The following is a 14,873-nucleotide window of genomic DNA, read 5'->3' on the forward strand; positions in this document are numbered from 1 at the left end:
AGTTTCCGGTTCTTATCCCAGCCACTGGACCAGATAAATTGACACTGGCCTATGAGAACTTTCATGCGAGAGATTCAACTATTTTTGGCCCTTTCCGCCCCTTCGAACTGATGCAAACTTGGAAATTAGCCGTTACTCCACATAAAGTCTGATACCTTCGGGTTCAGCAGAATTCAATCCAAGGCCCAAAAAATAGAAGAGGGTTCCAAGATGCCCAAGCCTTATGGAATAAGCGAGAAAGTCAAGGAGAGGAGATGTTGGCATATAGTGACCCGCGACCGAACTGCCTAAAATGGTACACTGGTCGGTCTTTACCACATAAGGCTGAGAAGTAGATACTACGGTGGTTGACTAGTAGTAGTTGATTCGATTCGCGGTATTCCGGGGAATGTCACCGGCACCTCGACGACTAGTATAGAAAGTCAGTCTTCTTGCTGCATGCATAATAATTCCGGTCTTGATTTCAAGGTTGGAATTGATCACCTGGTCTATAATTTTATCCACATTCTGATCGCGTCAACATCCGACCCAGTGCAAGAGTTGGCAGCGTGTCTTCAGCACAAGTTGATCAAGAGTAGCTCTAGCAGTATCAATACCACATATGATGGTAACGAGATTGATTTCCCAGTCGACCGGCCCATTTTAATGTATATGTCCCATGATATTATCATTGTCTCAGTACTCACTGCGCTGGGTCTGGATCATTTCAAATATAATTCGCAGGGGATGCCACCTACTGTCGCACAGGAACTACGTCGCAACTTCAAATTGAATGAAATGACCTCTTTCGGTGCTCGTCTGATTTTTGAGATTTGGACGTGTCCCCGTGACGATTCGCTGAAGGATCTTCGGACTCAGTTGTACAAGAGTCCGGATCTTTCGTCGTCCAAGAACGAGACGGTGGACTATATCCATCTTGTGCCGAATGAGGCCCCTCTCCCTCTTGATGGCCTCTCTGCCTGTAAGGACTCGGTGAATGGATTTTGCAACGTCAGAAACTTCCTCAGCCAGGTGTCTGACCTCACTAAAGAGGCGCAGTACCAACAGACGTGCTTCGGCAAATACAATGCTTCGACTCCCGTGGGCAATGGACAACCTCCTAGCTTCAAGATATGGTCTCATTGTCTCGTGATATGATTGTACATTTGGATTCCGGCGTTATGCCTTTTCAGGTATGCAACGGCCGCAAGGTGATCCGTCGACGCGGTGCCGTCGCAGTGCAGAGAAGAAATCTCAATCTCGAGTTGTCGCATCTGTTTCTCCAACGCAACTGTCTCCTTTGTACCGCAATGAAGCTCCATCCTAGCTGCAGCGGCTGCTTCATCAATGACGTCGATAGCACAATCAGGAAGGGCTGCTCTGGTAAGAAATGTGTTGCAAGATTGGCGGCTGCGATAAATGCATCGTCATGGATATTGAAGTTATTTGTAGCTTCCAAGTTGTTCCTCATCCTCCGAATGAGAGAAACTGTCTGAATTATAGAAGGTTGGGTCGTCAGGACAGGGTAGAACAGATCGTTGGAAGAAATGGCCTCGTTAAATTCGTCTGACGTAGTAGTGATAAGGCAGCGAATTTGTCCGGCGCCTAGCGCAGGCTCGAGAAACTGGATAATATCGACTGTATCCTCATCACCACCTTCCATGTGTCGACAGAGAATATCGATGCATAGAATCACTGGTTGATCGAACAAGCTTGTAACATCATAGATGTATTTGCATCGCCTGTTCAAGGCCCCAGGTCCAGTTTCCAGGAATTTCTTTCGCACATGTAGGACTTGAGATCGGTCGAGCTCAGAGGGAACCTTCGAGCTGAGGATGGATGAAGCCAATACATCTGTGATGAACTTTTTCATCATGTCCGACTTTCCGCCAATGATCGGAGTCTTTTTCAAATTGCGGCTGAATATTCGTATTACTTCCCTCGCATCATTATAGCCAACAGGATGTGCGGGAGGACTTCCCGGAACTTCAAAATCGTTTCTTGATTAAACTTGACATTTGAAGTCACATTCGCAGAAGTCGTACTAGTATTTCCACTTGTGTCGAGGCACTTCGTTGATCGTATCTCGAGAATCGCTTCCCTTATCAAACTAGGACTCAAATTCGCCGATTGCCTCAGAACAGCCTGGATCTCATTAACATCGACAACAACGTGTATAACATGATCAATAAAAACCAACTATTGACTGAGATCTCTGCTTCGAGTCTCAGATTACATCACTTTTGCGCAGGCCGCTGATATAGGGGATAATCCTGCGAAGCCACCTCTCGTATTGGCACTTTGTCCAAAAGGAGTTTCAGTCCATCAATAATGTCGTCCGGATAGCCCCCCCCCGCTTGCGCTATGACTTGTTCAAAGATAGTATGACGCGGTCTGGATCGTGTCTGACATTTTGATGCCTTCATCGTGAGAAGGGAATATGCCAGGTGAGCTGGTTCGATCTTCTTAAATCCTCCCCTTTTCGCAATATCACCAGCCCTTAAGAGAACCTTGTTGGGGGCGTCTGTATATTCTGCTGAAGCAAGTGCCATCGTGACTGAAGACTGAGTGAACAACTAGTAGATTCCATACCTATTCAAGGTCAAGATGGGTGAACGCTGTCAGATTCCTCGCGTTATCTTGAAAGTGATGAACGCTTTTCGTGGGGCTGAATAGCAACCAATCATGCAAATAAATATCTACTACCCCCGCCTTTTGTGATGTACCGCTTCTCAAGGAAGATCAATGGAAAACAAATCAGCAGAAAAGTGGAACATTCAAGTTCATGGTGTATCCTGGGTAATTTCGCACAAGGAAAGCCAAAGTATCAACCTTGATATTAAAATACGAATAGTATATGAACACTATACAAAAGACCACACCAGATGACTCGATAAACCGACTTAGAACCGCGGAAAATAGGACAGTCGAACATGCAGAGTATGATATGTATTAATGCCGGAAGAAATGTGAAAATCAATCACAATCACAATCACAATATGAACATAGCCAGACAAGACTGGATGGAACTTGGCATCAAAATGCAGAAGAGAGATAAACAACGAAATGAAGATTAAATCAAAAAAACCAAAATCGACAAGGACTGGGGGAATCATGACGTGAGAGGTGCGAACGGGAGGGAAGAGATAGGCTGTAAATGCATTCATTCATGGCGGTTGGGTTGGATGTTCAGGGAAGGATGTATTTTTTTGTCTTTCACTCGGAGAGAATGTTGAAAGATAATTCATGTACGGGGAATGGAATTTAGAAAATCATGAAACGCTTCTGTTTTGGTTTCTCGCCATCTAAAGGAAACATGGATGTCAGTTTAAATCCATTTATATGGAGTTGTATATTCTTCGCGGAGGACTCACCTTGGCCTTTATCCTTTCTGAACCGGCCATGCCGAGCTGCATTGACGGGGTTTGCACCGTCGGCGGCAGCTCGGATGGCAGCAATGCGGTGCTTCGCACGCTCATCGCCTTGATCGGCTGCCTTGACGTACCAGACGTTCGCCTGGAGGGGGTCGCGCCGGCATCCGATACCCATTTCGGTGAAGTAGCCGACGGCATATTCAGCCTTTGCGAGACCAAGTTCCGCAGCCTTAGCTGCCCATTCATATGCCTCATTCTCATCTTTTTCAAGGACTGGTTCAGCGCCGACGAGGTACCACGCACACAGAGCCATCATCGCCAACGGGTGACCGGTCTGCGCGGCGGAGGTGTAGAAGTGAATACTGAGAGCAGGATCACGGGGACAGTTCAATTTGCCGTGTTCGTAAGCATCGCCCAATCGATACGCCGCTTCCTGGTGACCCAATTCCGCGGCTTTTGTGAATAATTGAGCAGCGTAGGATTCGTCGACAAAAACGTCATCACCGTAGCCTGTCTCATGCATGAGGCCCAGTTCATAGGGCGCCGCGTTATACTGTGCATCCGAAGATTCGGTCGCTCGCTTCATCCATTTGATTCCCTCTCGATACCGTTTTCCTAGTCCCATATCTCCTGCCAAACAGGCATTGGCCATGCGCATCATCGCTCCGGGGTGGTTTTTCGACGCGGCTTGGCGGTAGAATTGCACAGCGCGACCACCATCCGCACGACAGCCCCAACCAAATTCGTAGCACAGCGCTGTGCGATAACACGCCTCCACATGGCCGTGTTTGCTAGCAGCGACGAAAAGGCTGAAGGCACGGTCTTGGTCTGGCTTGCCCTTGTTGAAGAGTCCGGACGCATAGCCGTCAGCAAGGTAGTACTGTGCGAAGGGGTAGCTGCGATCTGCGAGCCGTTGCAGGATGGACTTTGACTCGCGCATCAGTCTGGCGCGGGTGATCGAGCTAGAGTCTTCGAGGTCGACAGATGGCATGTCGCGCATGGAGTTGATCATGAATACGGCGAATTCGTAGAGCACTGCGGGTTCGTCTGTCTTTTTCACGTTTGCCAGGTACATCTCAAATGTCTGTTTGTGGCTAAGTAAGGAGGCATTGTTGCCGACTGATGCGCGGAGAGAGCTATTGTTGAGCTTTGATGCTCCTGGGCCTGGTTGGGGATAGGAGGTGTTGAGGAGATCCAGGAAAGACGAGGAGCGATTGTCGTGGGATGCACTGGAATTCCTGGACGATGATCGTGCATGCATGTACGGGGAAGCTGAGAGGTTGCGACGGTGTGCTCCAGGGGCGAGGTCGGAGCTGGAGGAATGATTGGAGAGTGGGCGGGTGATTCTTGAGCGTCTGACGGCGAGTTTATCTGTAGAACTCGACGGATTGTCTGGTAGAATCATACCCGGGGTTGATTTTCGCTTGCTTTGTGGGGTTTCCGGTTGCTGGTGGTGATATGCCAGAGGTTCATGGCTGTCCGCTGCGAGAGCGACGCTTTCCAAGCTGCCACGAGAGGAACTGCTGTGGCTGAGATCATGGTGTTCGAGCGAGGCCGCACTCTTCTTGGGGTTCCCCATCGTACCATCCTGGGCATGTGGCTCGATCACCGACCAAGATCCGCTGCTGGCGGGAGTATGGCCATATGGATGGGGATGCTGCATGGATTCCCTGCGTGGCGGGTATGTTGGGGACCATGTCTGCTGCGGTTGTGCAGAATCGTCGATTGACATGCCGGCGAATTCGGGCAGCTCTAGCTGGGGAGTCGGGGGACCGTTGTGAAAGTGTTCAATGGGGGCTCGTGAAGCGGACGGAAGGCCAATGCCATAGTCGATTTTCACAGGCGACCGGGGGGGAATCTTGGATGACGGGGAGATTGTCGGTGGTCAAGCTCTTGGGCCTCGGAAGGGGATTGCGTGGAGTGGATTGCTGAGAGGGGAAAGGAGGTGTCGATCGGAGATAAGCTGGAGGTGGAGTGGGAATGGACGGATACTCTGCGACCGGAGCAGCCATGGCGAAGAGTAAATGGGGCAGTATCACGATGAAGAGACGGAGGGCACGAAGTAGACGAAGTAAAGCTAGCAAACTTGAAGAAGCGAAACGAGCGTGGAGGTGAACGCAGTGGAAAAGCGAAGGTGAAAGCGAGCGAGGGTCTATTGCGGAGACATGGAGATCCAAAATCCTCGCCGATCACGGTGGAGCAGCCGGGTGCTAGGGTATGATCGTGCGAGATATGTCGTGTAAACAGTCACAGTGTATTGCGATGTGGATATTGGTGCAAGAATATAGTGACTAGGTAGTAGGTGGGTGAGGGAAGAGAGGAGGAGGAGGTGAAGAAGAAAAGAAGAGGAAGAAGAAGCGAGTGAGTGACCTCCGCCAGTTGAAGCGAGGGGCAAAATACTGTTTCACCTGAAAGACCACCACTAGTAGGTAAATAGTAGTAGATGAGATCAAATAATTATAGTGCAATACTAGTATATAATATAGAATATTTAATAGGGGAGAAAATATTGAGTACTTCGGTATGATATAATATCCTCCAGTACTATACTGCCAGCCCTGGTCAGGTGAACCCTTCCGAGTCTTCTCCAGACTACTCCTCCTACTCCTACTCTATCCATGGATTCTATTAATATATTGGTGCCTCAGGGCATCCCATCTCCAGATTTTCTCGTATCGCCTGGGGCTGAACATCTATTCCCCTCGTATGTTCCCGTCTCCAGTCTCCACCAACAGCGCATGGCACCTGGTATACGAGCCCCGGGACGGTTTCCTTGAGGCTGATCCTCATTTGGATACCCTACGATCAGATTCAGCTTGTTCACTGCCCAGGCTACTCTCTCCAAATTTCTCCTCTTTCGTCTCGTCTCGTCTCTTCTCTTCCCCTCCATTCCCTTCCTTCTCTGCTAGTACATTGGTGGATCGCGGATCGGTGGAGTCGACTAGGCACAACTCTACTTCTGCCCTCTCCCCAGTGCTAGTCGCAACGGGGAATAGACTGCATCCCGCTGCCATCCTCCAACCAACTACGACTCAGCATCAATTCGCTAGCCCTGTCCGCAGTCACAGTCGCAGCCGCACTTCAACTGGCGGTGGCAGGAGACCGCAATTTAGGCTCCGGCATATCCGCCGTGGTGGCACGTTCTGAATCATGGCCAATCCAGTCATCCCCAAATCCTTTCTCTTCCTTTCTCCAGTCACGGAACTTTGGCCCTGGGCCACGTCTTACCGCTGAACAAAGTCATCACACTCACAGCGGTAAGAACATCCACCGGAAACCTTGGGGATTCGAGGTTGAATTGACTTTCTCACGGCCCTTGGACTCGCACGGCCCGAACCACGGACCGCGATGGCGATATTCTCCTTGCTGCTTGCTCGTATGCGCCGAGCCTTGAAAGTGTCTTGTCTTGGCTGATTTCTTCAGCTGGATGCCACTGGAGTGGTGGTAAATCACGACAATCGACGTGATACTACGCAGTCACTCAGTCACTCAGTGCCTCTCTCACTGTCTCCCCTCTACGGAGTACTCGTACAATTATCCTACATTACGAGTCCAGTAAATACAACTAGAACGTGGCCATGCATGTAGTCATGGCTAAGACGAACCGAACCAGCAAAGAACTTGAAGCGATCGTTTCACAATCCTGGCTGCCAAGATTGCGCCGCGTCTGATACGTCCAGGCAAGCACTCGTATACGGAGTAATATTATGCGATATACGGTATAAAGACTGCGGTACCGAGGAGCCCGAGAATATTGGCGAGCACCCAGACCTACCTACACTATCTCTCACGTTATACAGTGTGCATCGAATCTGATACGATACATGTCAAGCAGCGGGGATCGCCCGCCATGCCGATCCCATCGTGGGCGCGAGTCTGAGCACAGGGGTATGCGGGTTTGCCCCGGATTTCCCCATCTGCGTCCCTCGCAGGGATATTTCGATAAGTTTGATAGTTGTGTTTTGGCCTCGTCTAAGTCTGTATGTAGAGGATGGACGGAGCAGTAAAGTAAGGTACGGCATCAATTATCATTCCGGTGTCCACTGTCCAGCATTTATTGCACTACGGTGTACAAGTACAGTACCTACAGAGTAGGGAGACAGTATTGGGTATGTCATTTCGGATGTGACAGATTCGCGATCGGAATGCGAGCCGAGTCTACATAGGTACGAGTACTCCGTACATGCAGGTGTGCAGGTTCCCTTTGACGGCTGCCCAACGCTGTAAGGCGAGTGCATATTGCTGAGACTAATGCTCGGAAATATCGCCAATACAGTCTGGCACGTAGGTTCTAGATCCTACACCCTGCGTACTGACATGCCCTGCTCGAGTCAAGCACTCTGTATAACGGTTGCAAGACGCCCACGGCGCAAAACACCGTACTTGCTCTACTTCGTACTTAGCTTAGCTTAGCGTACCGTAGCGCCTAGGAAAATTGGAATGGCCCCCGTAACCGTCGTGGAGAGGGGAAATAAAAGTAAAAATAAAAATAAAATAAAATAAGCCCTCGGCTGGATATTCCCCCAGTGAAAGCGGGTGCCCGGGCGGGAACTCTACTATTGGTGCATGCCGGTATACAGTGACAATCAGTACCTGACTCTATGCATCTGAGTGATTTGTGAAGCGCCGGGGAATTGTATTATACCTATTATAGTTGAATAGAGCATGAGGTATGCCACTGTCTTTAAGTTCTGGTCAAATGCGTTCTATTCTTGTCTATTTTGAGAGTGGCAAGGAGACTCTATAGCTTCGGTGCTAGGATCCATGGATGGACTTGGGATGGACTGCAGTTCCTTGGTCGCCATTATTTATAATGTGCTACTATAGATAACTACTCGTACTAGTATGTACAAGGGCACTGCAAATTTGCAAATTTCGCCCACTCTGCCACTCTGGGTGTTACTCCGTCGGACCCTTCTAGCCTGGCAGTGCTAAAGTGCAAGGCTAGACCCGAGATGGTTTGGCGCGAAACGGGGAGGGTGTAACCGAGGAGGGGCGATGATTTGCTGGGGCAAGGGACTGGGATTGTCCCTAGAGACGGGGCGAGCAACCCAGAGGGAAAGAGAAGATCGAGGCAAAGGGGCCTCACATGGAAGAGATAAAATAGGAGAATTGGGCTGTAGTTAGATGCACCAACCCTAAGGCATACTAGTACACGAGTAGACTACCATGTACACAGTCATCTAGTTATGCATGTATAACGGAAAAGTGAGACTGTCACGGGACTCTCCCCGGTCGCACCTGCCTTTGTTTTTGCACTGCATCGCTCCTTCCCTAGTCAGAGTCAAAGTCTCTCAGTCACGTTCGCTCCGGCTTTCGCTTTCTCCTTGACTTCCTTCATTTCCACCTTCGTTTCCTCTCCTCCCATCGCTTCCCTGGATGCTCGCACCATCGCTCTCCAAGTCGCTCGTTGATTGATCTGATCGGCCCCGCTGACGTTCGCTGAATCGTGTGTGGACCGCACTTTGTTTATTCTCCACCCCGGCCGTCTCGTTGCACCGGCCGACCAGCTCAACTTGCTATCAACCACTTTTCCATTTGCCCACTTAACTCTCGCTATTCTATCGACCAAGCCAAGTCAAAATTCTCGGATCCACTGTCCCGCGCATCGGAATCGGAATCTCTGACTTTCGCGTGGAATCTTGATCCCAATCACCTCCCGATATTCCTCGTGTCGGCCTGCAGATTGCGCATTCCTTTGTGTTGATCCCCGAGATATGTTCTAGACAACCGACGACCCACAATATTTTTTGAAACCATCGTCACAAGACTCTGGCTTCCTGTTGATGGTCGCAAGTCGCTCAGGGTAAGTTGAAAAGTTTCCTGGCTTCAGCTTTGCTTTCTTCCGTTTTATCTCACACTGCAGGCAACTGATCCAGCTCTCAGAACCACCAGACACCATGTCTCTTCCGCAAAGGCCTGGCAAGGCCTCGCCACGCCGTGAGGAAACCCGCAGTGCCTTTCGTGAACCCTCACAACGCCGTCGCCGTCGCGATATCGATTCCGGGACATACAGCGACAGCCCGCAGACCTCTCCATCCCACCACCGACATCGTCGACGCTCTCACTCCCATCGCAGACATACCGAAATTGATGACGATCGCTTGGAGCGGGGTGACGATTTGAGGCGCAAAAAGAGCCTGGTCAAACCCGAACGACGACACATGGACCGAGACCACCCCAATTATCACTATAGACAACGGTCGCATCACATGGAGACTCACCCTTCGGCGACCGGCAACGACCCGCTACTCGATCATGATGGAGAGGCAGAGACGAATAGCTCCCGGTCCATGGATGCGAAACCCAAGGACAAGGAACAACTCTACGGGGCACATGGCAATGTGAACAAACCCATGGATCGAGTACCGAGCCGCCATCGGTCGAAGAAAAAGAAAAGGTCAACCCGCCGAGTATCCAAGACTCAAACTGCTGAAGACCGGAGGAAACAGAAAGAATTGGAAGCTGCACGGCCGCCTGATCTGTGGACAACCTACTGCGCTCTCGTCAGTTGTTTGATCCCAGACTTCGTTCTCAAGTGCTTTGGCATGCCCCAGAGAGAGCAACGAACGGCTTGGCGAGAGAAGATTGGCCTGATCAGTATCATTCTCGCGATTGCTGCTTTTGTCGGCTTCCTGACTTTCGGTTTCACTGCCACCGTATGTGGTACGCCCCCGGTTCGTCTGAAGGCCAACAAGGTTGGCTCCGGTTACATGATTTTCCACGGCCAAGCCTACGACTTGACAGGCTCGCACCACCCCGCAGCAGAGGGCATTCCAGCAACGTCTAATGTCCTGTATGATCTGCCACATAAGTACGGTGGTCAGGACGGCAGCTTCTTCTTCCAGCAAGTCAACGGTGCCTGTAAAGGTCTCATCACCGCTAAGGATGATGGCGGCGTGCCGACAAACTCCAATGGTGACGTGGGGTGGTATTTCCCTTGTACGGCTTTCAATCAGGACGGATCATCCGAGCCTAACTTGACGACTTCTTACTACGAGGGCTGGGGGTGCCATACTGGCAGTTCTGGACGCAATGCTTTCTATAACCTGAGAAGCTCCGGCGATGTATATTACACCTGGGAGGACACGAAGAATACCAGTCGTAACTTGGCTGTTTATTCCGGCAATGTCCTGGATCTCGACTTGCTGCGCTGGTTCAACACTTCTCAAGTGTCATATCCCAAGAAGTTCGACAATCTGCGCACCAACCCTGCAGTCCGTGGTGTCGATCTGACCTACTATCTCCAGAACGGCGGCGAGAAGCAAGTTGGCAAGTGTTTGGAGCAGATCATCAAGGTTGGTAGCATCGATACCGATACGGTTGGCTGCATTGCGTCCAAAGTCGTGTTATACGTCTCATTGATATTCATTCTATCTATTGTTGTCGTGAAGTTCGGCTTTGCCCTTCTCTTCCAATGGTTTCTGGCGCCCAAGTTTGGGGCACAGAACACAAGCATTGCCTCAGATGCCAGAACTCGTAACCAGCAGATCGAAGATTGGTCCAATGACATCTACCGACCTGGACCTCGAATCGCCGATCCTCCCGTTCCAGATCGAATGAACAAACGCGCGAGCTTCCTTCCCACAACCTCTCGCTTCTCCAGCCCATACGTGGTGAACAGCTCCGGTAGCAGCAAACAGCGAAGCCCATATGTTACCATGGCAAGTCAAAACTCCACATCTCGCCTCATGCCAACCTCCACTACAACTGGTACAATGTACAAATCCAGCCACAATGGCAGCGGCGGGACATTGAGCGCCGAAAACTCTCGCAACAATGCTGCCGCTAGTCGAACAAGCTTGGTTCCTGGCCAACAGGATCAAGGCTACTCTGATATCATTCCCGATTCTGAAGGTTCAGGGCCAGCTGGGTTCATTCATGAATCAGTTGTCCCTCAGCCTCCGCCTGAATGGCAACCGTTTGGCTACCCATTGGCTCACGCATTGTGCCTGGTGACATGTTACTCAGAGGGCGAGGATGGCATCCGCACGACCCTGGACTCGATTGCCATGACCGATTACCCGAACAGCCATAAGACTCTTCTTGTCATCTGTGATGGTATCATCAAGGGCAAAGGTGAAGAATTCTCGACTCCAGAGATTGTGCTGGGCATGATGAAGGAACACGTTATCGTTCCCGATGAAGTCCAGCCGTTCTCCTATGTGGCCGTAGCTACTGGCTCAAAGCGCCACAACATGGCCAAGGTCTACACCGGATTCTACGACTACGGCGAGACATCTGTCATTCCCCCCGAGAAGCAGCAACGTATGCCAATGATGGTCATTGTCAAATGCGGCACCCCGGCCGAGTCGACCGTTTCGAAGCCGGGCAATCGAGGCAAGCGCGACAGTCAGATTATATTGATGTCCTTTTTGCAGAAAGTGATGTTTGATGAGCGTATGACGGAGTTGGAGTTCGAAATCTTCAATGGCATGTGGAATGTCACAGGAATCCCACCGGATTTCTACGAGGTTTGTCTGATGGTCGACGCCGACACGAAGGTGTTCCCAGATAGTTTGACGCACATGGTTTCTGCCATGGTGAAGGATCCCGAGATCATGGGTCTCTGTGGTGAGACGAAGATTGCCAATAAGACCGACAGTTGGGTCACCATGATTCAAGTCTTCGAGTGAGTTTCCCTGTCTGCCGGTGGCAGTGCCGAACCAACTAACAGAATCAAGGTATTTCATTTCTCACCACCAAGCGAAATCTTTCGAATCCGTCTTCGGTGGTGTCACCTGTCTCCCCGGTTGCTTCACCATGTATCGCATCAAGGCCCCCAAGGGTGGTCAAAACTACTGGGTCCCAATTCTGGCCAACCCAGATATTGTCGAGCACTATTCTGAGAACGTGGTCGACACTCTGCACAAGAAGAACTTGTTGCTTCTGGGAGAGGATCGTTACCTGACAACGCTCATGTTGAAGACCTTCCCCAAGCGCAAGCAGATTTTCGTCCCGCAAGCTGTATGTAAGACAGTTGTGCCGGACAAGTTCATGGTTCTTCTCTCGCAACGACGTCGCTGGATCAACAGTACCGTGCACAACCTGTTTGAACTTGTACTCGTTCGTGATCTATGCGGTACCTTCTGCTTCAGCATGCAATTCGTTATCTTCATCGAGCTTGTCGGTACCCTGGTCTTGCCAGCCGCCATCTCATTTACAATTTACGTTGTTGTTTCCTCCATCGTCAAGAAACCTGTTCAAGTTATTCCCTTGGTTCTTCTCGGGCTGATTCTCGGTCTACCCGGTGTACTGATTGTCGTCACCGCACACCGACTTGTTTACGTGTTGTGGATGCTGATCTATCTGATCTCCCTACCAATTTGGAACTTCGTTCTTCCCATGTACGCGTTCTGGAAATTCGATGATTTCAGCTGGGGAGATACGCGAAAGACAGCCGGAGAGAAAGACAAGGGCCATGAAGATGGCGAGGGCGAATTCGACAGTACTCAGATCACTATGAAGAGGTGGCGCGATTTCGAGAAAGGTAAGATCCAACCCCCCCTGCTAGCCTGGACAGGCTTATTGGTAACCCACCCTGGTGGTGGCATTTTGGATTTGGATTTTCTGACATGCGTTGCAGAACGACGTCTACGAAATAGCGCCTGGGCGCATCCACATGCGCCGACGAATGGGTACTCGCATTACGAGACGTACTCTGATTATTGAGCGGATTTATTTAGTTTTTGTACTTTTCTTTCTTTCTTTCTTTCTTTCTTTCTTTCTGCCCTTGTCTTTACCTTTCTTTTGCTCTGTTCTGTGATTTATTATTCCCACTCACATACCGAATCTCGGCGGCGTTTGCGTTTTTAAATCTAATCAGCTGGGATTTTGAAGGAATCTATTAATGGTGCTGCACGATTGACGAGCTATTATGGAACGAGTTTTGTTCCCTGTGCATTTATTGTATTTTCTGGCATTTCAAGTTATGATGTGTATCTTATTTATACAGCGAGTTAAGTGTGCTCTGTGTTGATAATGAACATGAACTGGATGATACTAGCGTTCCCTGCTTCTGCTTTATGTTATGCTTACTACCTTACCCATGGGCCATGCCAGTATTTGATTTGATGTATAGGTTCCCCACACTGTGCCAGCGACAGGGATCTTTGCAAGGATTGTCAGCCCAAGGGAGTGCCCAATGGACCCAAGCGCAGGTCACAGGCTGAGTTCACGGATCTGCGGTGCGTCACTCCTGCAGGGATGATTTACATCCGCACCCCTTTTCCGATATTACATACTCCAGGGCTGTCTCAATGGAGTACTAATGTACTATACTCCTACTCTATGTACTCGTTCTCCGTAAAGGTGTCGGTAATCCATCAACATACCTAGTACTAGGTACTATACTCCGTAGTAGCTTTGCAACAGTTTGAAACCCCTTGTTCACTGTTCTTGTCTCCGCCTTGTAATGGGAAATTAGTAGCTACCTGAGATGCAATAGATTGGCCAGTTTATCTCATCTCAGGTAGCCACTAGTTTCCCATTCCACTGTATACTCTCAACTCTCTACTCTATTGTATAGTGTTGTGCTGACTAACGCCAAGACTCCGTGATCGACTCGTCAATTCGACCTCACCTCCTCTTCCCCTCACCCTCACTCCAACTCCAATACTACTTTTTTATTACTACAATTCCATACTTATCATTTCCTGAATCGTTTCTTTGCTTCTTTTCTATATTGCGCAATCCCCCGTCCAGCCAACACATCACCAATTCGTCTCAGCTGCCTACACTAACCGCGCCCTGCACTGGCCATCTCTCGACTCCAGCTGCACCCCACTTCTCTCCTCCTTTCGTCATCCTGCATCCCGCTATCAGCCTCTTTCTCTCATCCTTTGGATCTGATCACCACTCGGCGTTAAGCACTGCCATCGCCTTTCATTCAATGATCCGCTGAACCCTCGCCGACTCTACTCCACCTGGCTCCCTTTTCCACCTGTCATATCCTGCCCGCCTTCGCCGTGCTAAATTACCCTCAGACAACGTGGATCAGTGCCTCCCCCATCTCCTTATTTTCACTTTTCGACTTGGCGTTGAACGGGAAAAAACGGCCCACGCTCAGTCCTCTCACCTCAGATCTCCATTTTTCTTTTTCTGTTCCAACCTTTCAGGGTTGGCGATCATAAGTTTGAAACCTCGCCCCGCGAGCGCCGGCTCTAACTCCTTACCATCTCACCTCCACCCTCATCCACACTTATACCTGCCGTGAATTCTTCGCGGCGTTGACCGCGACCCCTGGTCTATAGCAGACCAGTCACAGAAAGAGACACAAAAGCGACCCTTGGGTTTCACTGATTATCCAATCATCCCAACTTTCTCGCTGACACTCGCACTCACCCTCACACTTTAACGGTCGGCAGTCCCACATTCCCCTCGTGGGCTTCTTACCTACACTGCCCCTCCTTCCCGGTTGCCTTACCACTGGCGCGATCCTATATCCAAGTCCAACCGTCGCCTCGGCATTTCTGTTTAGCCCGCATTTTGTCTCCCCGTTGCCCGCAATTGGTGACTTAC

The 14,873-nt window shown here is 50.1% G+C and overlaps 4 protein-coding genes across 4 annotated transcripts; 2 read left to right on the forward strand and 2 right to left on the reverse strand.

Moving 5' to 3' along the window:
- Positions 1 to 438: 438 nt before the first annotated feature.
- N7481_000291 (histidine phosphatase family protein) lies at positions 439 to 1,137 on the forward strand (the record flags this gene model as incomplete). Its single annotated transcript, XM_057259510.1, has 1 exon — positions 439 to 1,137. One exon carries the CDS (start codon positions 439 to 441, stop codon positions 1,135 to 1,137), a length of 699 nt encoding a protein of 232 aa, XP_057127342.1.
- Positions 1,138 to 1,168: 31 nt separating this feature from the next.
- On the reverse strand, positions 1,169 to 1,855 carry N7481_000292 (uncharacterized protein; the record flags this gene model as incomplete). The annotated part of the gene is made up of 1 exon (XM_057259511.1): positions 1,169 to 1,855. The coding sequence occupies one exon, from the start codon at positions 1,853 to 1,855 to the stop codon at positions 1,169 to 1,171; it is 687 nt and encodes a 228-aa protein (XP_057127343.1).
- Positions 1,856 to 3,243: 1,388 nt separating this feature from the next.
- Positions 3,244 to 5,085, reverse strand: chs3 (putative chitin synthase activator (Chs3); the record flags this gene model as incomplete). The annotated part of the gene is made up of 1 exon (XM_057259512.1): positions 3,244 to 5,085. The coding sequence occupies one exon, from the start codon at positions 5,083 to 5,085 to the stop codon at positions 3,244 to 3,246; it is 1,842 nt and encodes a 613-aa protein (XP_057127344.1).
- A 4,168-nt stretch (positions 5,086 to 9,253) lies between these two features.
- On the forward strand, positions 9,254 to 13,025 carry chsF (chitin synthase CHS3; the record flags this gene model as incomplete). The annotated part of the gene is made up of 2 exons (XM_057259513.1): positions 9,254 to 11,985; positions 12,038 to 13,025. 2 exons carry the CDS (start codon positions 9,254 to 9,256, stop codon positions 13,023 to 13,025), a joined length of 3,720 nt encoding a protein of 1,239 aa, XP_057127345.1.
- Between the last annotated feature and the right edge of the window lie 1,848 nt (positions 13,026 to 14,873).

Source organism: Penicillium waksmanii (genome assembly GCF_028829765.1).
Source record: "Penicillium waksmanii strain IBT 27052 chromosome Unknown utg000001l:1.0-4852451.0:1.0-4856178.0, whole genome shotgun sequence".
Lineage (NCBI taxonomy): Eukaryota > Fungi > Ascomycota > Eurotiomycetes > Eurotiales > Aspergillaceae > Penicillium > Penicillium waksmanii.